The sequence below is a fragment of the Crocuta crocuta genome, unplaced genomic scaffold (genome assembly GCF_008692635.1).
Source record: "Crocuta crocuta isolate KB4526 unplaced genomic scaffold, BGI_CrCroc_1.0 scaffold229, whole genome shotgun sequence".
In the NCBI taxonomy this organism is placed as follows: Eukaryota; Metazoa; Chordata; class Mammalia; order Carnivora; family Hyaenidae; genus Crocuta; species Crocuta crocuta.
In genome coordinates this window covers 2,099,350-2,125,181 of record NW_027536464.1, presented here as the reverse complement: position 1 = coordinate 2,125,181, position 25,832 = coordinate 2,099,350, and the positions used below count along the sequence as shown (strand labels likewise).

The 25,832-nt window shown below is 38.8% G+C and overlaps 1 protein-coding gene across 1 annotated transcript; it reads left to right on the top strand.

The window, feature by feature from the left end:
• Positions 1–1,070: 1,070 nt before the first annotated feature.
• PECR (peroxisomal trans-2-enoyl-CoA reductase) lies at positions 1,071–25,832 on the top strand. Its single transcript, XM_077748637.1, is given in 8 exon segments — positions 1,071–1,209; positions 7,145–7,278; positions 8,205–8,370; positions 13,398–13,479; positions 15,801–15,897; positions 18,468–18,578; positions 22,298–22,409; positions 25,201–25,832. Coding segments are annotated over 8 exon segments (876 nt in total). The 5' UTR covers positions 1,071–1,121; the 3' UTR covers positions 25,287–25,832.

Here is a 25,832-nt window from a genome sequence, read left to right as displayed (position 1 = left end):
AGTCTAGTCACCTTCTCACTAGAGGACTGCAGGATCCCTCAGCCGCCCCCCACCCCCAACCCCAGATGCCATGCAAAGGTGCAGTATGGCCAGGCATACACTGACTCACCTGGACAGAGCTCTGTGAATCCACAGGTCCAGACCATGTCTCAAACCGCATTAAATTATATCTTTGATAAAATCATCTTTAAAAGAAATTTAAAGTGTTCTTTGCTCCCAAGAAACAAAGCATGGAATTTTCTGGAATAAGAAAGCCCTCAGAACTGACTCACTGTTTCTCCTTCTGCTAAAAACATAGACTTGTCACTGGAATCAAAGCACTATCTAGCAAATGGGAAGCAGAAGAGATTTCTTCCCTTCTTTAATGAGTGTAGATTGGAAGCTGTCATCTGCAAAGATAGATGGGCAAGAATTTCTTAAAGGAGGTCAGAGAAGGGCAGGGGCGTGGAGGCTCAGAGAGGAAATGAGAAAATGAGATCTGATTCCACTTTAAACAAAACTCATTCCTAATTCGCTTTGTGAATAACTAGCTGGTGGGTGGGCCCAACAAAAGAATGACGGTATATGTTTGCTTTTACATCATCTCAATACCTTGCAGGGGAAAATACAGTATCTTGCCTGGATTGTTAAGACCGCAACACCACACACATCCCCTAGATCTACCAAATTCTTAGGCCAAGTCTCACTAGGTCAGTCCAGGTATAAGCTCACGCTGGTGGGTTGACAGCATGAAGCTAGACAATACGGAGGAGGATCTGAATAATAACTCACCGTTACTGGGTATCAAACCGCTGGTAAGAAATTTCCCCCATCCTCAGGATGCTCGCTTCCCTGACTAAGGAATGAACTGGAGGATAGGACCTCACACAACTACAGATGCGTTCTTGCTGGGAGCACGCAGACTCATCAATTTATGCAGCACGGCTGAAATGGATTAGATCTCAAATCTGGTAAAAGGTTGCCTCTTCCATTCATTCCTGGGCGGAGAAAGGGAGATGAGTTGGAGGTGGGCTCTAGTTTATNGCCGGGAGGCGGGACCCGGGCGGGCGCCGGGCTAAATGCCCCCGCCACCTCGAAGGACCCCGAGGCTCTGCGCTCCTGGGACTCGGACGCTTCCGGACATGAGCACTTGGAGCCCGACCAAGAGCTGCTTGGCGGCCGGCTTGCTGAAGAACCAATTGGCCATCGTCACCGAGCTCCTGAACCTGGGTACGTGAGCAGGACCCTGGGCCAGAAAACCCAGATCGAGGGGTCCGCAGAGACACACTGGCGTAACCTGGGGTCGGGGAGCCAGGAGGGACTAGGCATGGCTGGGAGACGTACACTTGATAAGCAAAGCAGCTGGAGACCAGGGTTAGATGGAAACCAGAGGGGAGAAGGAAGAGAGTTCTTCGTAAGAAATTGTGGAGAAACGTTGAATAATGAAACCACTGTTTGTAAGCTAAAGGGAACAGTTAGAATCAAAGATACCGTGCCCGAGGTGGGGACTAAGGACACGTGCTATGGAATTATTTATAGATGTGTATTTAAAATTAATCCAGCCTCTGTATTACCTAATGAGGATGCACGAGAAAACTGCATTTCACCTTAACTGTTAAAAGTCGTAACACCCAAAAGACTCCCATCAAATATAATCTGTACACAACTGGTAAAATATTTACCCGAACTTGGAGGAAGGGAGGATTTTGTAATCACACAAACAAGTTAAGAAACCGCAAAGGGGAAAATGGACAAGTTTACCTACATGAAGATGTAAACCCTCATTGAATGAAAAAAAAATGTAAATAAAGTTAAAAGGCATAAGAAAAAAACATTTACAATATACAACAAATTTATTATTATAAAGTGCTCTGACAAATAAGGAAAAGATCTAACTCACTTACAGAGATACGGACTGATGATACGGACCAAGTTTTCCAAATAAAGAACTAAAAATAGGCAATAGATCTCTGAGAAAATAATCAACTTTATTGGGAATAAAATGCAAAGTAAAACAATAACATGATACCATTGTTTTTCTAACAAAGTTTTAAAACATTGGGGAAAATGAAAGTGTTGAGAAGCGAGTGAGAAGATAGCCAAGAATGAATTATTAGAAGCTTTCTAGAGAGCAATTTGGAAAAAAAGGTCTAAAACATTAACACTAATCATGCTCTGTGACTAGCAATTCTTCTCTTAGGAATTTACTCTAAGGATATAATCAGAGATAAGCACAGATTTGCATACAAGGAGAGTAGCAAAACCCTGGAGATGATCTAAATAACCATTAGAAAGGCAATCATTGGGGCACCTGGGTGGCTCAGTCGGTTGAGCGTTCCAAGTGATGAGCCTTCCAGGTCATGATTTCACAGTCCTTGGGTTTGAGCCCTGTGTCGGGCTGTATGCTGACAGCTCGGAGCCTGGAGCCTGCTTCAGATTCTGTGTCTCCCTCTTTCTCTGCGCCCCCCCCCTGCATGTGCTCTGTCTCTCCCTGCCTCTCAAAAATAAATAAACATTTAAAAAAAAGAAAGAAAGGCAACCATTAAGTCAATAACAATGAAATATGCTGCTATTTAAACATTGTGCTATTGAACACTATGTGGAGAAAAGCATATCATATAATAGAAAAAAGTAGAGTAGAATTCTAAACAAAATGTACCATTCCAATTTGATTGTTAATGAAAAATACATATGCAGAAAAAGAGTAGAAGGCAGTTTGTAACATTGTTAACAGCAACAACTTTCCCTGAAAGTGATTTGAATTATGGGTGATTAAATTGTCTTCATTTAAAAAAAATTAATGAACTCATAAATTGACTTTGCTCACCATTGTGTTTATAATGATTAGCCTATAGTATGAACTAAAAAAAAAAGTATATTTAAACATTTTTAAAATTTTAGAAGAGAGCACACATGTGAGTAGAGGAGAGGGGCAGATAGAGAGAGGGAGGGGTAGAAAGAGAGAGAGAATGAGAGAATCCCAACAGGCTCTGTGCTGTCAGTGTAGAGCCTGACATGGGGCCCAATCCCATGACCCTGGGATCATAACCTGAGCCAAAATCAAGAGTCAGACCCTCAACTGAGTGAACAACCCAGGTGCCCCCAAAAATGAAAATATTTAAAAAATGAAAAAAAAATTTTTTAAGATTTTATTTTTAAGTAATCTCTATACCCAACATGGGGCTCAAACTCACAACCCCAAGATCAAGAGTCTCATGCTCTACTGACTGAGACAGCCAGGCACCCCCAAAATATAAGAAAAAAATGAGAAATGAACATTTCTTAATTTTGCCCTGGAATGGCTTCATTACCCAACACTCCACTCCCAGAATCCCAAGCAGGCTCCATGCTCAGTGTCCCGGGCTCAACTCTAGGCTCGATCTTGTTGTGAGGTCATGACTTGAGCTGAAATCAAGAGTCAGATGCTTAATCAACCGAGCCACCCAGGTGGCTTAATTTTTAATAGTGAGGATTAATTTTTAAATATAGGTTTAAAAATATTAAACCTACAACAGGTTGTAGATACCTGTTTTTAAATTTCTGCCCTTTGCCCTATTCTGGAAACTTCTCTGTTCCACCTCATTGACCAAATAAGCTAGCTATTCCTCCTAACGCAGGGAAAACCGACTTAGAGTAGATCTGGCCTTCAAATTTTTATTTCACTTCTTTTTCCCTCCTGGTAGTAGAGTCCACCTGGTAACAAGGTGAAAGGAAACAGGGTTCTCCTAACAGTGTAATTTACGCTGTGTTGAAAGTTATACATCAATTTTGATAAATTTAATTCTATTTTAAAGTTAGTCTTGTTTTACCAGGAACGCATGGTGAATCTTTTCAATGTTTGCTTTGTAAAGCTTTCAGAATGCCCATCAGAATTTCCAAAAGTCATCTCTATCGGACATTACTAAATTATAACATGAATTTGAGAAAAATAGTTTTTTTAAGTGCCTTCTTTTAATATGCAGAAGCTAGATCATCCCATACAACTAAAATAATTGTGGTCAAATGGAGACCCTTCTTACTGTTTACCTTTATAAACTCCATTTATTCCACATGTGTATGTTGAATGTGGACTGTGTGCTAGTGTAACAATTATGGCAGCGACAGGGTCCCTGTCCGCTGGGGGTGACAGCGTGTGGGGGAGACTCTTAAGCACAGGTCATTATAATATAACATGGGCTTCAATACTGTGTTGGGGTGAGGACAATTGTACAGAAGCATGTAGAAGGGATTACCAGCCTCGGGTTGGTGAGGAAGAGGAAGGAGAGTTATCAGTATAGTTGTAATTATCAACATAGTTCAGTTAAAATCCACTGTAGAGCTATGGGAAGTCCAGAGTTGGGAAGGCTTCTTGCTCTATGTGCTTTGAAGCCGCCTTGGCCAGTGTTTCTGATATATTTATATATGTGTCTATGAAATGAAGGAAGCATTCTCTTTAGGATGAGCTAAAACATAAGGCAACAGTGAACACGAAGGTTCATGATCACTCAGTAAGGTGAATGGATATTCCAGTATGTCATAGCTTAGTATTTTTACTTAAGGAAAACACTGATGGGAGTGACGACATGCCCATAACCGACTATTCCTCCTAGAACTCCATTTACATTCCATTCTAATTTCACTTCCAGTGTTACCTATTTTTATTTCTTTGTTGTATTTCCATCTTTTCGGACCAGCCCTCTTTCAATTATAGGTTTATCACTGGGAGGCCTGGACCCAACACAACTGTATTCTTTGCTGTCTATGTGTGAATTGAAAAAAGCATGAAGGTGCCCAATCATGGCCAGACACTGAAAGCAGTGACATGATTGGTCACTGATCATGATGTGCATCTCTTATTCAATCGTGACTTGTGGACTGAACAGCTTGTATTTTATGCAGTTACTCACAGTTCATATATCATGGTAACTGACATTTGAACCATGTTGCTGGGGAACTAGTGTTATTTAACGAAGCTTAGACAATTGAAATTAGTGCATGTTTGAGCTGAGCAAAGCAAGGACTGCCTATACTCCTATTAACGCCCTTTTTGGCCATCACACTGTTGTTCCCAAACATTTATTTTTACATAGATTGTAAATCCTACAGTGCATTGCTATCATTTTACTTTAAACAGTTTCTGTCTTTTAGAGAGACTTGAATAGGGGCACCTGGGTGGCTGAGACAGGAAAGTGTCTGGCTCTTGAAATCAGCTCAGGTCATGATCTCACAATTCGTGGGATCCCAGCCCCTCATCGGGCTCTGCAATCACAGTGCAGAGCCTGCTTGGGATTTTCTCTCCATCTCTCTCTGCCCCTCCCTACCTCAAAATAAATAAGTAAACATTAAAAATTTTTAAAAAAATAACAAAACTTGAATAGAAAGAAGGAAAGTCTTTGCATTGTAAAAACTCCCTTGAGCCAAAAGGTGAGGGGCTTGCAAATGAGGATACCAACCATTGTCTTACCCGAATAGGGTAAAAGGTCAGGGGTTGAGCAACCTAGGTCCTGGCTGCAGCAAGCCCCTGAGATGTAAATCTTTAGTGAACATTGTGATCAGAACGGTCAAACATGTTTTTCAAGTGACTGTTAAGCAACCCGCACCTCTAACCGCAAAATTCTCGCTTCTGTACACCGGCTTCATCCCTCTCCCTATATAAGCCCTGAACTATGGCTCGGTGGGGCGCTCTTCTGAGGACTCTTCGGGTGCTCGGGAGGGGGTGCTCTGGAGGGGCCGGGTGCTCAGAAGGGGCCGTCTGGCCCGACTAAAATAAACCTGAATAACCAACTCCTTTTGTGTTTGTGGGCTTTGTCCTCGGTGATTCTCCTTTGGAAAAGGTGGTCTAACAGCATTTACTCACATAGGTAATTTAGATTTCCATCTCTATCTTTGTCCTTCCATCTGAAAGACTTCCTTTACTCTTTTAAGTCATACAGATCTGCTTTAATGAACTCTTCCAACTGTTACATGTGTAAACAGGTGTTCATTTTGTCATCATTTTTGAGACTGTTTTCACTGGGTCAAGATTTCTGGGTTCCCAAATACCCACCCTCTCCCCCTCCTTAGTACTTCTAAAACATTTCCACTGTCTTCTGGCTTGCAATATTTCTGAAAAAGAAGCCTTCTGTTTTTCTCATCTTTTTTGTTCTGTTCTTTTTCTCTGACTGCTTTTAATATTTTTCTCTTTATCACTAATTTATTTAATTTTATCATCAGTGCCATTTCTGATTCTGTTTGTATTAAGTGATTTTTCTCTTTGTTACAGGTTCTATTTACCTGCTTCTTTGCATGACTGGTAAAATTTTTGTTGGATGGTAGATATTTGAATTTTGCCTTGTTAGATGCTGGTTATTTTTGTATTCTTTGAATATTCTTGAGTTTTGTTTTGAGATGCACTTAAGTTACTTGGAAACAGTTTGATACCTTAGGAGAGGCTTGTTATAGGTTAAGTGTTGACCTGAATGGCCTTTGATCTAGGGCTAATTTTGCTTCACTACTGAGGCCATACCCTTCTGCGTATTTTTCCCACTGGCCCTTGAAAGGTTTGCCTGGTGGGAACACTAACTATTCTCTGTGCTGTGTGAATGTCAGGGTCTGCTGTCTCTGCTTATTCAGGCTGGTTCTTTCCCCAGCCTCAGAGAGTTTTCTTCACTGGTCTCGTAGTGTTTGTTTCCACTCTCTGAGATCTCTGTGCCTTGCTACCCCGTGTCCAGTGCCTGAAAATCATTGTTGTGTATACTTTGTCTAGTTTTTAGTTGTTTTGGTCTGGAGGGTAAACAGGGTTATTGATGCTCCGCCATAAGCAGAAGCAGAAGTCCTGACTCAATCTTTTAAAAAAAATTTTTTTTTAATATTTTATTTATTTCTGAGAGAGAGAGAGAGAGGCGCAGTGTGAGCTGGGGAGGGTCAGAGAGAGAGGGAGACACAGAATCCAAAGCAGGCTACAGGCTCTGAGCTAGCCGTCAGCACAGAGCCCGATGCGGGGCTCAAACCCATGAACCATGAGATCATGACCTGAGCTGAAGTCGAACGCTTAACCAACTGAGCCACCTAGGCGCCCTCTGACTCATCTTTTTATGTTAATCTTTTTCATGGGAACACATGAAATATTATTACTTTTAATTTAGACAACCAGTGAAAGTGTATTTACCAATGAAAGCATATTTATTGTTCTCTCTTCTCTTTTCAGAGTGTAATGTGGTCATTGCATCTCGTAACTTTGATAGATTAAAATCTACTGCAGATGAACTGAAAGCCAGCCTGCCCCCCACCAGCAAGGCTCAGGTCACTCCCATAAGATGAAACATCCGCAAAGAAGAGGAGGTAATGCAAATATGTCTATATCGTTTATTCATTTATTTTAATTTATAGTAGTGGCTCCTAAACCTGTGCTTCAGATGTTCCTATGGTAGCTGTCTTAGATGAGGTTAACTAGAAGCAGAGTCAATGAAAGAGAATCTTTTGCTAATGATTTGCTGAGTGAATTACCTCCAGAGAAGGAAATGGAGGGAAACAAGATAAGGAGGCAAAGGAAGGATGTGGTCTCAGTAAGATTCCCTCTTGTGCCCTTTGCCCTTTAAGTCATTTCTTTTTTAAATTTTTAATTTTTTGAGGTTTTATTTTTTTCCATTTTTAAAAACTGTTTATTTTTTTTTGAGAGAGAAAGCGAACATGAGCAGGGAAGGGGCAGAGAGAGAGGGAAACACAGAATCCAAAGCAGGCTCCAGGCTCTGAGCTGTCAGCAGAGAGCCTGATACAGGGCTTGAACCCCTGAACTACAAGATCATGACCTGAGCTGAAGTTGGATGCCCAACAGACTTAGCCAACCAGGTGCCTCAAGGTTTTATTTTTAAGTAATCAGTAATTTTTGCCCCTAACATCAGGCTTGGACTCACAACCCTGAGATCAAGAGTCACATGCTTGATCTCAGCATGTGACTGAGCCAGCCAAGCACTCCTTTGAAGTCATTTCATAATGTTAATTTTAACCTGATTTTAGTACTATTCATTATTCTGGGTTTACAGCTTACAAATTCATACTAAGAGGCTTGTATTCAGAAGTGGTCCAGGCTCTTGGCTAAATCTTGTCATCAGAATTACCAATTTAGTTTTCTGATCTGTGGGTAGTATGGTACTCAGAGTTTCCATTTCCTGTTACAGACTGCAAGTTCTTTTCCTCTCTAGAGTAAGCTATCAATCCAACTACCAAGTTATGTGATTAACCAGTTGACTTTTAACATTTTTCTTTAGGTGAACAATTTGATCAAATCCACCTTAGATATTTATGGGAAGATTAATTTTTTGGTCAACAATGGAGGAGGCCAGTTCATGTCTGCTGCAGAACACATCACTGCAAAGGGATGGCATGCAGTGATCGACACCAACTTGACAGGCACCTTCTACCTGTGCAAAGCAGGCAAGTATGATCAATAACCCCAAAAAGTCAAGGTGTCTTTATTTAAAATTATAGAGAATCTTGAAAGAGAATTGTTAGAGGCGCAGAAACTCCTGGTTCACTCCCATACAGTACAGGAGTGTAAATTGTTCCCTTTCTGGATAGGAATTTGGAAGTATTTGTAATATATGGATATGCTTTGATCTTATCATTTTATTTCTAGAAATTTGTCATGAGAAAATTATTAAGGATCTGTACAAAGATATAGCTACAAAGTTGTTCCTGAAACTAAAAGTTAAAAAAAAATAACCCTCACATTTTATTTTAAAGAAATGAATTTATTAAATTGGTTATAAGGGCCTGTTCATTAACCTAGTGGAATCTTCAGGGAGAACACCAGGTAGAGTCCACATTCTTTCCAACTAACAACTAGTTAGCATGCATAATCTTTGGATTGAAAGTTATGCTTTATAATATTCAACTCCTGACGTTGAGTAACTCAAGGGTTTTCTTGCAAGCTTTCCAAGACATATTTATGGTAAAAACCACAGAACAAGTATAATTCCAAACAAAAGGGACTTTACCCCAACATGGGTTAGACTTTATCTTCTTAATATCTCTAAGTCAAAGTCTTGGAGACCTTCCCAGCCTTTAACTTTATCTAGCCAGCAGCATAACACTTTATATTAGTTGTGACTAGCTGTTCCAGTGTAGATGCCATAGAAAAAAACGGGAGCTTAAACAAGATAGTATGTTTCTCCCTCATGGAAAAAGTTCAGGTAGGTAGCTAGGGATAACATGGTAGTTCCAGAATCAGTGGGGACTGTGCTGTTGCGACTTGTAATGAGTATATATTTTGGTCTGTCTCCAGTTCCTGGTTCATAGCTCCCCTTGACCCTTGGGATTTCCTACGCAACAAGAGCAATGGGGGAATCTTTTGTTATAACACTTGGTCTTCTTGTCTTGAGTACCTGAAATGGCTTTAGGACCATAAAGGTGAAATGAGTGTCTGTTATTCATAACAAGCCCTGCTCAACCACAACTGAGTTTATGTTAATGAGGTGACTTTTGAAAATTCCCCAAAGATGGGGTGGGAGCTGGTTGGGAGGGAACTAACCCTGATTAGAGTTGGAACTTCCAGTCTCACCTCCTGATTTCTGGGGAGGAGAGAGGGGTGAAGTTCGAATCCGTGACCAGCGGCCAATGATTTAATCAACCACAGCTATATAATGAAGCCTACATAAAAACTCAAAGGACAGGGTAGGTAAATCAGAACACTCCCATGTGACACCATGCCAGGCTCAAACTCCAGAGAGCAGAAGTTTCCTTATTCCGGACTTTGCCCTGTGTATTTCTTCATCTGCCTGTTGGTTCATATCCCTTAATATCCCTTGTAATAAACTGATCATTTAATGAGTGAACTAGTTTCCTGAGTTCAAGAGCAGATTCATCAAATCCAAGAGGAGCTCATGGAAACCTCTGATTTATAGCCAGTTGGTTTGAAGCACAGGTAAATAAGCTGTACTTGTGATTGGCATCTGACAACTCTCTCAAGTATCTTAAAGAAATATTCTTATAATACCCAGGAAAAGTGTCAGGGGAAAAATGAAGATGATGTCAGAGTTCCAAAATATAGTACTACTTAACCAGAAGCAGAAAGTCTGTGTTAGCTTAATTTAAATAAACTTATTCCTTTCTTTTTTTTTTTTTTTAATAAATTTTTTAGATATTCAGTAGGGCACATAGTGCTTTATTTGTTTTCATTTTCAAAGTTTTTCTTGGCTGTTCATGACCTTTTAATCTTTCATACAAATTTTATAGTCAGTTTTTTCCCTCAAAAATCCTGTTGGGGAATTTGATTGGAAATATGTTAAAACTTATCAATAATTTGAAAACAGTTAACATGTTTAAATAATGTCTCTCCATAATGGCATGTATTTCTATTAATAGATACTTATTTTATTTTATATTTTTTGGCAAAGATGTGTGGGTTTTGTCATGTAGATCTCATATTGTTTTTATTAAAGTTATGCCTAGGTATTTTTGATGCCTCTTGCTATTTTGAATAGGCTGTTTCCCCAATTACTTTCAACTGGATTATTGTTGGTTTGTAGAATTATTTTTTTCAAGTTGAGCTTGTAGCTTTATCTAGTAATTTGTAGCTTTAACAGTTTTTTAGATTAGTCTTTTGTGTGTCTTAGATGTACAGTCATGTTGTCTAAAAATAAATACTGTATTTAATTGAGTGAAAGATACAGTCAATTTGGAAATGCACCATTTCATATATCACTAAGAAAGTACAATCAGTGCTATATGTATCTTAAGAAGCCTCCAACTATAAGATGTGTCCCAGTTTCAAAAATGTGAAAATAGGGGCACCTACCTGGCTCAGTCAGTAGAGCACTTGAGTCTTGATCTCAGGATTATGAGTTCAAGCCCCATGTTGGGTGATGAGAGTACTTAAAAATAAAATCTAAAAAAATTTATAATATGAAAATAATATGAAAGAATTTTCTTAGAATTTAAAAATACTGTATTTTATATAGGTAGCTTTACCTGCTTTTTCTGTCACACTTTATGAATTGGTAAGAACTCACTGGAAAGCATGAAGTATTAATGGGAAGGCATTCTTATTTTTGCCTAAGCTTTTAATAGGAAGGGGTCTTGAATTGTTCTCTGGCCTTTACATTCTAAGAATTAGATTTCTGGGGCACCTGTCTGGCTCAGTTGGTTAAGTGTCTGACTTTAGGTCATGATCTTGGGGTTTGCGAGTTCGAGCCCCATGTCAGGGTCTGTGCTGACAGCTCAGAGCCTGGAGCCTGCTTTAGATTCTGTGTCACCCTCTCTCTGCCCTCCCTGCTTGCACTCTGACTCTCTCTCTCAAAAATAAATAAACATTAAACAAATAAATAAACATCATTAAAAATTAGATTTCTGTTAAAGCTAGTCTTGGATGTTCATTTATGGCATTGTCTTGATTTATATGAATAGAGTTTGTGGCTAAATACCAAATAGGGCTTCAAAAAGTATAACGTAAGAATGAAGATAACAAAAGAAGGGTTAAGACTTGTATCTAAAAACTACAAAACATTGCTGACAGAAATGAAAGATTAAAATAAATGGAAAAACAGTTGATGTTTATGAATTGTAAGACACAATATTGTTAAGATGGTGGTTCTTCCCAAATTGATCTGTAGGTTCAATGCAGTCCCTATTATTTTTGCAGAAATTGACAAATAGATCCTAAAATACAAGTGCAAAGGACTCAGAATAGCCAAAACGGTTTTGCAACAGGTGAAAGTTGGAGGACTTACACTTCTTGGTTTCAAGATAGTGTGGTACTGGCATAAGGATAGATGTATAGGTCATTGGGACAGATTTCCCAGTCCAGAAATAAACCCTTATATAAACCCATTATATCAAACCCTAATATTTATGATTTTTGCCAAAGGGCCCAAGGCAAATCTATAGGGAAATGATAGTCTTTTCAACAGATGGTGCTTGGACAGTTGGATATGCAGGTGCAAAAAGACCCTTACTTCACATCATAAATAAAGATTAACCCAAAGTACAAAATGGAACATGGACCTAAAAGCAAAAAGTAAAATTTTGTAATTTTTAGAAGCAAACAAAGGACAAAATCTTTATGACCTTGGCTTAGGCAATGAGTCCTGAGATACAACACCCAAAATAGCATGCATAAAGTAAAAAAACTGATGAACTGGACTTAATCAGAATTACACATGTGTGCTTCAAAAGATAACATTAAGAAAATGAAAATGTAAGCCATAGACTGGGAGAAGAGATTTCCAAATCATATATCTGATAAATAATTTGTATCCAAAATATAAAAAGAACTCTTATCATTCAGTATTAAGAAAACAAACCAATTAAAAAATGTGCAAAAGATTTGAATAGATATTTCACCAAAGAAGATATATAAATGGTTGATAAGTACATCAGAAGATTCTCAACACCATTAGTCATTAGGGAAATGCCAATCAAAACCTCAGTGAAGGGCGCCTGGGTGGCTCAGTCGGTTAAGTGTTTGACTTCAGCTCAGGTCATGATCTCACGGTTTGTGGATTTGAGCCCCACATTGGGCTCTGCTGACAGCTCAGAGCGTGGTACCTTCTTCAGATTCTGTGTCTCTCTCTGCTCCTCCGCTTGTGCTCTTTGTCTCTCTCAGAAATAAATAAAAACATTAAAAAAATTTTTTTTAAAAACCTCAGTGAACTATCACTTCATACCCACTAGAATGGCTGTAATCAAAAAGTCAGACAATAACAGTGTGGAGAAACTGGACCCCTCATGCATTTCTGGTAGGAATGTAAAATGTAGAGACCCTGGAAAATAGTCTGGCAGCTTCTTAAAAAGTTAAACCTACAGTTACCATATGACATGACTCAGCAGTTTCCCCCAAGAGAAATAAAAACATACACCCCCACAAAGGTTTATATTCATAATCACCTGAAAGTGGAAACATTCCTAATGTTCATCAGCTGGTGAATGGATAAATGAAATATGGCATATCCAATTCAATGGAATACTATTCGGCAAGAAAAGTTAACTCTTCTTTAACTCTTCGGCAAGAAAAGTTAACTCTTCTGTAATACATGTTACAGCATGGATGAAGCTCACAAACATTATTCTAAGTGAGAGAAGCCAGACACAAAAGACCATATATTGTGTGCTTTCTTTTACATGAAATGTTCAGAAAAGGCAAATTTATATAAACAGAAAGTAGATGAGGGTTTGCTTGGGGATGGCCTGAGCTGCAGAAAGCCACCAGGGCACTTTTGGGGGGTGATGGAAATTTTCTAACATTGAATTGTGATGGTGATTGCATGACTCTGTATATTTATTAAACATCTAGGTTGTATACATAAAGTGGATGACTTTTGTGATCCCTAAATTATGCCCAATCCGGCTTTTTATAAAAAAGGAAATGGAAATTAAAAGTTTTTAAATATCAAGCCACATGCTGGGGACAGGGGATGAGAGTAGGACACTGTGTCATATGTTTGTCATTGATCTGTTTCCTGCAGTTTACACCTCCTGGATGAAGGACCATGGAGGATCTATTGTCAATATCATTGTCCTTATTAAAAATGGATTTCCAGGATTTCTGTAAGCACACTTACATATATATATATATACACATATATATATATATTTTTCTATGTCTTTGGGTTTTGTCTGGTGAATAGGGGAGAGTAGTAGGGTGGAGAAAATTTCTTAAGTCACGATCCTTAATCCTTTAATAAGTTTTGATCTCAATACCTAGTTATGCCCTTTATTTGGATGTTGAAAATGTGCTTCCAAAAAGTTTCCATCCGTATTAGGCTTGCCAGATTTACCAAGAAAAGAAAAACAGGTGCTCCGTTAAATTTTTTATTGTAAGTCTGTCCCAAGTATTGCATGGGGCATCTTTATGCTAAAATTTTGTTGTTGCTTTTGTTGTTGTTTATCTGAAATTCAAATTTAACTGAATGTTCTATATTTTATCCAGTAACCCTTATCCAGATGTCACTAAACTGGTCATCCTTGTCTGGAGATCTCTTTTTTGATAATGTGTGAAAATAAAACTAATCTAGGTTAATTTAGGTTAGAATACTGTAAATATACCTAATTCACTTTTAGAGAGAGCTGCTAAATTGTTCTCCATAGTGGAACTTGACATATTTGACTCTTATTCTGATTTTGGTAAACTTTTATGTTAGAAACTGATTTTTTTAAAAAGTCAGTCAATGAACTAATTGACTATACTGGCTCCATAAACTCTTTCATGATAATTTAAAGGGCATCTACATGAAACAATGTGCCAGGAAAAACAATGTGCCAGGAAGCTACTTGAAAACCATACATTTAGCAGGTAAAAAGCCTGGTTTACAAAAAAATTTGTTTTGCTGATTTTTTTCATATCTTTTATAAGTTCTGATTCCTTCCATTTTTTTCTGAAAAAATGTTTATTTTCCAACATAGAATATTTTTATGAAACAGATCTATCTTAGTGTTATAAAAACATGCATGCTAGTTTTTATATACGTACAAAACTGCATAAGGTACAAAGTTGAATGCCTATACTTTCTCATCCCAGAAAAAACCTTTTAACTAAGTAAGACAGTGACCTGAATTCCTTTATTATTAGTCCATCATCTGTAATCTGTAGGGTGATATTTTGGTATTGCGTGAATATTCTGTTTTCCATCGTGATTTTTGGAACCATTGTTGATTCTTACCTGAATCACTTATTACATTAGGGTTGGAAAAAATGTTAATTTTTCTGATTTCATAATTGCTTCTATATTTAGTAGCTGATATTCTTCCATAAAAGACTTCGCTGCAACAGCCATTCCTTCCTTGTCTGTATATTTATTACTATTATCATTATCATTATTAAATTTTTTGGTATACCACTATGGACTTATGGACTTATTTTCAGATTCCTCTTTCCGAATGCACATCTTATCTCAAAGTTAATAGCAATTTGTATTGTTTCTACATTTCGCTATTACAAATAATTCTGCAGTGAATAACACTATACATATTTGTTTCATATTTCTGGGGTTATATGTTTACCGTATATCTTGGAAGATGGATTGCTGGGTGAAAGTGAAAGGTAAATGCTTTTAGGTATTTCTAGGGGTGCCTGGGTGGCTCAGTTGGTTAAGCATCTGACCTCAGCTTAGGTCATGATCTCGTGGTTCCTGGGTTCCACAAGGAACCCTACATTGGGCTCTGTGCTGACAGAGCACAGAGCTTGGAGCCTGCTTCAGATTCTATGTCTCCCTCTTTCTCTGCCCCTCCCCTGTGCATGCTCTGCCTCTCTCTCACACACAAAAAGAAATAAACATTAAAAAAACCACACACACATTTGTGGGGTGCCTGTGTGGATCTGTCAATTGAGCACCCAACTCTTGAAGTCAGCCCAGATCATGATCCCAGGGTGGTGGGATCAAGCCCTGCATCTGGCTCTGCACTGAGCTTGAAGCCTGCTTAAGATTCTCTCTCTCTCTCTCTCTCTCTCTCTCTCTCTCTCCCTCCCCCACTTTGCCCTTTTCCCCTGCTCATGTGCACTCTCTCTATATAAAAACAAAAACTAAAACAAAACAAACCAAAACAAAACCCCCCACACTTGTAGCCCTTAAAATTCCAATTTGTTAGTTTTTCTATGTAATTAAAAGGCCTTCAAAATATTTCTCTTATGGTCATGGTGTTTTGGAGGATGTTATGTGTGCCTGTAACGTAAATTTTGTTTGACCATCAGGTGACTGTGTTTGGCTTGAACACTGAAGGACCCGCTTCTTTCTCCTTGTTCAGAAAAAGGATCAAAAAGACTCAACAAGAATCTATCTGTGGGGTTCTGACAGGTCATTGCACACCTGTCAGTTAACGAGAGAACCAGTCAACAGAAACTGATTATAATTTTTATGTTTTGTCTTCTGAAGGCACTCTGGAGCAGCCAGAGAAGGTGTTTATAATCTCACCAAAACCTTAGCGGTGGAATGGGCCAGCAGTGGAATAAGGATCAACTGTGTTGCCCCTGTAGGTAAACGTTCCATCTGAAAGCTGTTGACAAATTGTTCCCTTCTGATTCCATCTGTGCTGTTGATAGAGGTATTTGTTAATACTCATGTACACCGGAAAAGATTGGTTTTTATTTATTTTATTTTTTTAAATGTTTTATTTATTTCTAGGAGAGAGAGAGAGAGAGACAGCATGAGCAGGGGCGGGTCAGAGAGAGAGGGAGTCACAGACTGAAACAGGCTCCAGGCTCTGAGCGGGCAGTCAGCACAGAGCCCGACGCGGGGCTCGAACCCACGAACCGCGAGATCATGACCTAAGCGAAAGTCGGACGCTTAACCGACTAAGCCACCCAGGCACCCCAAGATTGGTTTTTAAAAACAGATAAAATCAGAAAGAAGTGTTCTTTGATTTACAACCAGATTGTCAAGAAGGTTAAATTAAAGCCAATGATTCTCCTCCTTGTCAACATATTAGAATTATCCATGAAATGTTTAAAAACTTGTGATATATAAACTCGACTCCAAACTATGGAGTCCAGGAATTGGTATGTTTAAAAGCCACCTAGGAAATTCAGATGCACAGTGGAGATTGATAACCACTGATTTAGAGAACAAATTTTGCCAGATTATTTTGTTATTTCTTTTTTTTTTTAATTTTTTATTTTTTATTTATTTCTAGGAGAGAGAGAGACAGAGTGAGCAGGGAGGGTCAGAGAGAGAGGGAGTCACAGACTCTGAAACAGGCTCCAGGCTCTGGGCTGGCAGTCACCACAGAGCCCGATGCGGGGCTCGAACCCACGAACCGTGAGATCATGACCTAAGCGAAAGTTGGACACTTAACCGACTAAGCCACCCAGGCGCCCCATATTTTGTTATTTCTTGGTATATCATTAATCCTTCATGAGAAGAGAGAGAAAAACCTCAAGTCTAATTCAAGTTAAAGATTGTTTAGGGGTGCCTGAGTGGCTCAGTCAGTTAAGCGTCCGACTTCAGCTCAGGTCATGATCTCACAGTTTGTGGGTTCCAGACCCACGTCAGGCTCTGTGCTAATAACTGGCTCAGAGCTGGAGCCTGCTTCAGATTCTGTGTCTCCCTCTTTCTCTGACCCTCCCCTGCTCACACTGTCTTTCTCTCTCTCAGAAATAAATAGAAACATTTTTTAAAAAAAAAGATTGTTTAGAAGTCAAGAGAAAATATCTCAGCAGCATATTGTAAATTATAGGGTGGAAATTACTATATGTTCAAATCACAGTATGATCAATTTAATTTTTTGTGTGTGTGAAATAAGATATAGTTTAAGTCCCTGGCTATTACATATTGGCTTCAAGAGAGATGTAATTCAAGAGAGATGTTATGTGAAATACCTCACTCATCTTGCAAAACTCAACCTAAATCCACTTCTCTGTGATGTCTCTTGGTTTTCTCTAAGCTAGTAATCATCCCTATGTATGAAACTATAACATATGTGGTTATCTACAGATCTGCCCATATAATACCTATAAATATTGTTATCCATGCTACTGGATGGGAACTAAGCAAGAACTGACTTGAAGTGAGTAGAGAAATCTCGTCTTTAACAAATTGCAGGCTCCTAGCCAGAAATTTCATAGCTCTTCAGTCCTTCACAGCTGACATCACTTTACCCACATTATACTCAAGTATTTCTAGGAAAAAATTCATTACAGTTTCATTCTTCAGATTGAGATCTTCGAACACTGGCCCCTAAAAGTGCATTTCTTGAAAACATTTAATGGTATGTTAGTGTTGCAAAGTCACATATGTCTCCAGAAGATGTTTTTAGGTTTAATGTCTAAACCTTAATACTTTTAGAAAATTTCATCCTCTTTAAATAAAAGGTTCCAAATCCTTTAACTGGAAACCAGTATATTGCCCCATTATCATTTGGAATAATGAATACCACCTGATTCTCTCATCTTGCTTTCACCCGTTTGGTTTCTCCCTCACTCCTGTAACCTCTGCTGTAGTTATGGGTTAATAACAAATAGCTTTATCGTGTGTTATACAGTTTTTGAGTTATTTTCTTGGCTTTATAAACCCTTGAAAGCTAGTAAAAACTAAACAGAAGAATTCCAAAATAATTAAAATTTTAGTTTATTTATATTAGATTCAGATATTTTATTTATGATTTCACTGTAGAGAAGACCCATGAAAATATTGCATTTTCTAAGTCTCACAATAACCACAGCCCAGGCTTCTGTTATAAAACAGAGAAGTTTAGCAGAAGATAGAATAGACCCCCTGTCCCCTTGGGTCTCAGTCAAGTGCCTGTCTGTGCTAGTCATATAGTTATGTTTTTAGAAAGCAAATCTTTTCAGAAAAAATCTAGGGCTTGTCTGGTGATTAAGGGAGAGGAGGTCACAAAGTAAGTATTCAGATAATCCATTTGTAATAGTGGTTAACTGTACTTCTTTGACAATATTGAAAAAAATTAATATTAGAGATGTTGAGTTTTCTGTAGACATTAACCCACTTACTTTTTGACATTGGTTGATAGACTGCCTTGATGTCTTTGAGATTAAAATTTAGTTTTATGTTCTTTATTTTGTTTCATTTTATTCTCTAACGTAGGGAGTCATTTATTCCCCAACTGCTGTTGCCCACTATGGTCCTTTAGCAGAAGACATGTTTGCAGAGTACTTTAAGAGAATCCCAGCTAAGCGAATTGGAATTCCTGAGGAGGTAATGTATATTTCTAATAACATTGATTCTAATTACTTTTTTTTTTTTTTAAGTAATCTCTTTACCTAATATGAGACTCGAACTTACATCCCTAAGACTAAGAGTCGCATGATCCACCAACTGAGCCAGGCAGGTAACTCCCAGTTTCATTTATACTTTCGAAATTTGTAACATTTGGTGTCCTTTTTATGCAATCTAATTGGCTGAGAGAGATGAGTGCTCCCATTGCTACCAGACCATTTTCCCTGTACTTTCTCTGTGCTTTGCACGCTCACAGAATAAAGATCCTGATCTTTATTCAGGATGGAATAGAGTATGAATTAAGAACAGCATGGTCTTAATATTTCATTGCACTTTTCAGCTATATTATCTTATCACATGGCCTTTGTTGATACCCAGGACCCTAAACAAAGTCAGATGATTATGGCTACATGAGTTCCATACACGTTTTCTATAAGGGCCATATTTAAGTGATGTAGAAATCAATAGATTTCTTAAAGACCAATAATATCAATCTTAAAATATAATAAAAAAAAGGATACCTTTCCTACAATAATATTAAAAACAGAAATGCCTGGTATAAACTTAGCTCTAATCAAAAAGAAATTTATTACTAAAAACCAGCAAAAAATGAATAATCCCCAATGGAGAGAATCAATTTTATAAAAATCAGATTTCCCTTTGTACGTTGATTGCCGGGACCCGCACTGGCCTCTCTGGATGGCTTCCTTAAAGCCACATTAATTAACCTTTGTCTCTTTCCAATCTTTTAAAAATATATAATAAAAAAGGGGGCTATGCCGGGAGCCGCACCAGCCTCTCTGGATGGCAATCATAGCAAGGAAATGGCAATGTTTGTAGCTCCTGCCGTGAGAAATGAAAACTGGTATCTCCTTCTGCTCATGTTGGATATAAGCCTATTGGTATTGACCAGGCCTCACTATATTCCATATCAGACCCATATTTTGAATACAGATACCTCATAAGGAAAAGCATATTCCTGCCTTTACAAAAGAAATTTTGGATGAAAGCTCTATGGGGAAAATTGTCAAAAGGCTCTTCCTATGGGTCTTGCAGATCCGAGACTTAGGGGGTTAAGAACACAAGAATTACAATTGAGCCTGGCCCTGAGACCAAGGGCCTATTTTGGGGTTAAGAGCAAAACATAGTTAGTTACCACATAGATCTTTGCTAATTGGTGAAACATAACAGTCCCTTCCTCAAGGCCTACTTTCCACAAACACCCTCTCTTACATTGGCAGCTGGGATGAGGATAGATAACAGTAGCTAAAACATAACCCAGGGGCAAAAGACTGACCCATTCAGGGTCCCCATGTTAGTCTCCACAAACAAACCAATTCAGAAACATTCATCCTCTTGAGAGCCAGACAAAATACTTCTAACTTATCTATATACAATTTGACCTATATGTTATCCTATTTTTCACTAAGAACATTCTGTTATTTCCTTGGTCGGAATAATTCTACTATTGTTATCACAAAAGACCTCCCATTGTAAGAAATTCCTTTCTATGACTTCATCTTGTTGCTGAACCTGTAAATAAAGACACAAAAACCGACAGGACAGAGATGCCTGCCTGGTGATCAGAAAGAATCCCCGGGGCATCTCTCACTCTCTTTCTCTTTCGCTGACACCATCCATCCTTCAGGGACCCCTGGACCTGCCGGAGCCGGCTCCGCCTCTGGCAGTTGATGGATAATAGCTATACTTGTGGTGAACATAGCATAGCATAGAGAATTGTCAAATACGAGGTCATATGCCTGAAACTAATGAAATTTTTTTTTAAGTTTATTTTGAGAGAGAAAGAAAGAGNCTCTCTTTCTCTTTCGCTGACACCATCCATCCTTCAGGGACCCCTGGACCTGCCGGAGCCGGCTCCGCCTCTGGCAGTTGATGGATAATAGCTATACTTGTGGTGAACATAGCATAGCATAGAGAATTGTCAAATACGAGGTCATATGCCTGAAACTAATGTAATTTTTTTTTTAAGTTTATTTTGAGAGAGAAAGAAAGAAAGAACACATGAGTACAAGTGGAGGAGGAGTGGAGGGAGAGAGGGAGAGAGAGAGTCTCAAGCAGGCTCCACACTGTCAGCACAAAGCCTGATGCGAGACTAAAATTTACAAACTGTGAGATCATGACCTGAGCCAAAACCAAGAGTAGGTTGCTTAACTGACTGAACCACCTAGGTGCTCCGGTACTTCAATTAAAAAAAATAGTAAAAAAATAAAAATAAAATCACATTTCCCTAAGGTAATATATAAATTTAATATAGTTTTGGAGTTCAATACTGATTCTAAAGTTGGTCTAGAAGAATACTTATTCAAAAACAGCCAAAAAATGTCTTGAAAAAAATAATGGAGGGGATTTGACCTTCCCAACGTTAAAACATACTATAATGCCATGTTTATTTATAATATCCGTTGTTGGCATGGGAACAAATTAAAGTTAGTGGAACAGAATGTACTTATATCAGTACCATATATATATGAGGAGTTTATAGGAGAAAGTAGCATTTCAAATCTGTGAGGAAAGGATTGACTGTAGCAGAAGTCTTGCAGCAATTGGCTGTTTAATTAGAAATAAATTAGGCTGGGGCGCCTGGGTGGCTCTGTCCATTAAGTGTCTGCCTCTTGATTTTGGCTCAGGTCATGAACTTTTGGTCATGGGATCAAGCCCTGAGGAGGTCTTGGTGCTGAGCATGCAGCCTAGTTGTGATTCTCTCTCTGCTCTTGCTGCAGTTGCAAGAGTGCATGCTTCCGTGCTCTCTCTCCCTCTCTCAAAATAAATAAACATTGAAAGAAGTATATTAGGCCTCCTATCCTGTATCACATACAAATAATTTTCAAATATATTTAAATGCTAAATATTTAAGTAAAACCATAAAACTCTTAAAGGAAATGTTTTCTAATTCTCTTTGGTTTTGGGAGTAGATGTTTCTGTACTCATCATTACCCTCTGAATTTTTAGGGGATGCAGTGGGATTCTAAGTCCCTCTTGTAGGAAGCTCCTGTAGTCTGAGTTCCTGGCCTTGTAGCCTGCAGGACCATTGACTGGAGAGTTACAATGCCAATTTCTTGTTACATAGATGCATTGGCTATTTCAGGGACAAAAATATAAAAAGCACATGATGCATTGAAAGATGGGGTTATGGGGCACCTGCATGGCTCAGTTGGTTGAGTGTCCCACTTCGGCTTGGGTCATGATCTCACGGTTCATGAGTTTGAGCCCCGTGTCGGGCTCTATGCTGACAGCTTGGAGCCTGGAGCCTGCTTTGGGTTCTATGTTTCCCTTTCTCTCTGCCCCTCCTCAGCTCATGCTCTGTCTCTCTGTCTCTCAAAAATAAATAAACATTAAAAAAAAAACGTAGGGTTATGGCAGGCAATGAAAGGTGTGGAAGGAACTGATTGTTTGAATGGGAAAGATTAAGCACAGTGTTCACTTTCAGCTTATTCACATTGTATAACGTGTTTGACACTGTCTAGACTCCTTCATATCTTGCTGTGCTAGTCACTTTTTTATTTTGTAATGGTGCTCGAATAGAAAAAGGTGGTTTTCTGTTCTGTCAGATTACAGTGCACACAGACTGTAGAATTCATGTTATAGTCATGGGTTTTGAGAATATGTTTCCTTGGGTGGGGAAGCAGCCCCACATGGATTGTATCCACTTTTCTATATGTGTGGACTTCTGTTTCCAGATCTCCTCGATAGTCTGCTTCCTGCTGTCTCCAGCAGCCTCCTTCATCACCGGACAGTTGGTGAATGTGGACGGGGGCCAGTCTGTATATATGCGAATGTTTGATGTACCAGGTGAGTAGTCAAGAAGTGAGCCGTCACTGACTTTATGCCTTTTCATGTTCAAGTTTTCAAAATTTCTTAAGCACTTACTAAAGGGATTAGGGTTTTCTCTTCTGGAATACCAAAAGTGTACAAAATATTGATACTCCTGATGTGATCTTTAAAGATGTTCCCAGTCAAAGAAAATATCTAAATATTTTTATTATAGCACACAGCTTTATCTATTTAAAAAGTTGCCTGTGTGTGCATAGGTTGGTGAAATTTTAACCTTACAAAATATTCTTTATATGAGTATATATGTATAAGGAGGAGGTGGAAAAGAAGCAAGAGGTTGCCATATTTTTAAGATTTAATTTCTCAGTTCCTCTAACAAGCGGCTTGTGTATCTGAACAGAAGAATCAGATCTATTAGGCTGGGGGGTTGGGGTGGTGGTACAATACTATTTTACATTCTCTTTGTGATATAAACTGAGCTATATGAATTTGCTGTATTCAACCATTTTTAATATACAAAAGCAGTAGTTTTATAAGGCTCGACCAAATATAGATGTTGCACACAAATAAAAAAATCAAGCATATTTGCACTGTTGCTGAAGAGTGCTGAGTGAGTGTCTACCAGCAACTTACAATGTGATCGATGTAGGGGCGGCTAGGTGGCTCAGTTAGTTAAGTATCCAGCTTCAGCTCAGGTCATGATCTCATGATTCATGGGTTCCAGTCCTGCATCGGGCCCCACGCTGACAGGGCGGAGCCTGCATGGGATTCTCTCTTTCTCTCCTTCTCTCTCTGCCCCTCTCCCACTGTTCTCTTTCTCCTCTCTCTCTCTCTCAAAATAAATATATAACTTTAAAAAATGTGATTGATGTAAAAAATGTGATTCAATTTCATATCAGGGACCTGGGTTCACCCTACTCTTGTATACTGGCAGTCTAATCAATACTTAAGAACTTCTTGCATTAATAAATGATTAATATGGGACTTCAATCTTACATTTTCCCTCTATTATTTCCTTACTAATAATATCAGTGTGGTAATGTGCATAAGATGCCACAGTTTTAAGGACGGGCCTTGGTTGGAAAGACAGAAATGCCTACATGTTATATAGTACTGTTTCCTGAAAGTATTTTAAGTGGCCAGGCTGGGAGGGAAGCTCTCCACTTTTCTCATCAGTGGAGTTGAGGGTATGTGTCGTTTTTCCTTTATAAAGGGAAAGAAATTTTGGGAGAAATCAGCCACATGTTTTTCAAGAATATACTTGCTCCAAATAATGAGTGGGAATATTGAGACTTTGTGTCCAGTGTTTTCTTTAAGATTTTCAGCCTTGGGGCATCTGGGTGGCTTACTTGACTAAGTGTCAGACTTTGGGTCAAGTCATGATCTTATGGTTCGTAAGTTCAAGCCCCACATTGGGATCTGTGCTGACAGTGTGGAACCTGCTTCAGATCCTCTGTCTCCCTCTCTCTACCCCTCCCCAGCTTGTGCACTTTCTCTCTTTCTCTCTCTCTCTCTCTCTCTCTCTCTTAAAAATAAATAAACATACAAAAAAACCCCCAAACCTACCAACATTGCCAGCCCTGGAGTGATAAGGCCTGGGATAGAGGCTTGGCTAGACCTTTATTAGCTGTGTGACCTTGGGAAAATTAATTTCTGTAGGCCTCCACTTTCTTTCCTATAAAGTGGAGTCTCTTATCGCATGTTTTGAGTAAATGGTTAGGAGCATTAAATTAGATAATGTACATTGAAAGCCCTGGGTCAGATAGGATGCTTTTAGCTGCAGCACAAACTGGCCTAAGCATTAAAGGAATTTATTGGCCTGAATAACTGAAAAGCAAGTCAGACTTGAATCATATGCTCATAGATCTCATTGAAGACAGTACATTTTTTCCTTTCTCTCTGTTTTTGCATGTGCGGTATTGGCTTTATCTTAAGACTGACTCTCCTCGTTACAGGAAGGCTGCCTGCCAACCTAACAGGCCATGATTCTCTGTTCCCAGCCAGCTGGACAGAAAGAGAGAGGAGTGGAATGACTTGGTTACAGCATTTTTAGCAGAATTCTGAGACCACCCCCTCTGTTTTGGACCATCTTATGGGAATGGGCAATCCTCAACCATTAACTACAGCCAGGGGGGTGGAGTGCACTATTTGATTTAGCTCAGTTAGTAATCTAAGTGGGGTCACTTCCCCACAACCTCATGGATTCCCAAGTGGAGGTGGAGGTTATTGGAAACAGAGGGCGAGGGACTGGATGCTGGAAAGACAGCTATCTGTGCCTGGTGCAAAGTAAGGACATGGTTTTAACATCATCCAGGTTATGAAGGAAGTAGTTTTTTGAGTGTCTGCAGTACTCCACGTGCTGTACACAAGCCGTCACATTTAATTTTCACGACTTTATTTATTTTTAAGTGTATTTATTTATTTTGAGGGGGAAGGGGCAGAGAGAGAAAGAGAGAGAGAGGGAGGGAGGGAGGGAGGGAGAGAGAGAATCCCAAACAAGCTCCACGCTGTCAGCACAGAGCCCAGTGTGGGGCTCTATCCCATGAACTGTGAGATCATGACCTGNAATCGATGAGGAAGCAGGTCCAGGAAGAGTAACTTCTCCAAATTTAGAAGCACTAGTACAGGGAAGAGCTGGGATTCCAAAGCAGGATTTTCTCAGGACTTTTGCCATTTGTCCTAGTGATTTCTTTTTTCCCACTGAGAAAAGAGGTGAACCAGGGAAAATAAGAGGGTTTGTTGGCAACCAAGAAGACTAATGAGGTTTGTAGATTTGTGCTGGACATGATGTTTTCCACTTACTTAACAGATCATGACAACTGGCCGGAGGGACCAGGGGACGTTTCTGTTGTCAAAAGGATGAAGGAGAATTTCAAGAAAAAATCCAAGCTCTAAGCCAAGGACACTAGAGGTGTTTTTTGTCCCCAGGTGCCTTAACATTTCACAAGTACACTTTGGTACTTTATAGGAACTAATAATTTGCATGAAACAATTACTTTCTGCCTTTTTAATGTTACCAATTATGCCTCTACAAAAACTATTCCTGAAATGAAAGCATGTTTAAGTCCCAAACAATACAGTTGAGCCCGTGATTAAAGATTTTTTTAGGAATGGACTTAACATACTTTATGATTTACTTTTTATTTCTAAGAAAAATATTTGAAAAGTTCAGTGATTTCAAATTAATAATGGAGATATCATCATCTCCCAAAAGATTTTGCTATTTAATCGGAAAGGAGGGCAATAAATCTTAATTGTGGCATCGTTGTAATTCTTAAAACTAGATATATACAGTGACTCATTTCTTATGGGATATATTTTTGGATCAATAAGACTTTATGGTAATTATCAGTGTGTGATTTGTTTTGTTCATGAAGTCAAAGTTGTATAAACCCTTTTAATTCAAAAGAAAAATAAAATTATGTGTATTTCTTTCCAGTA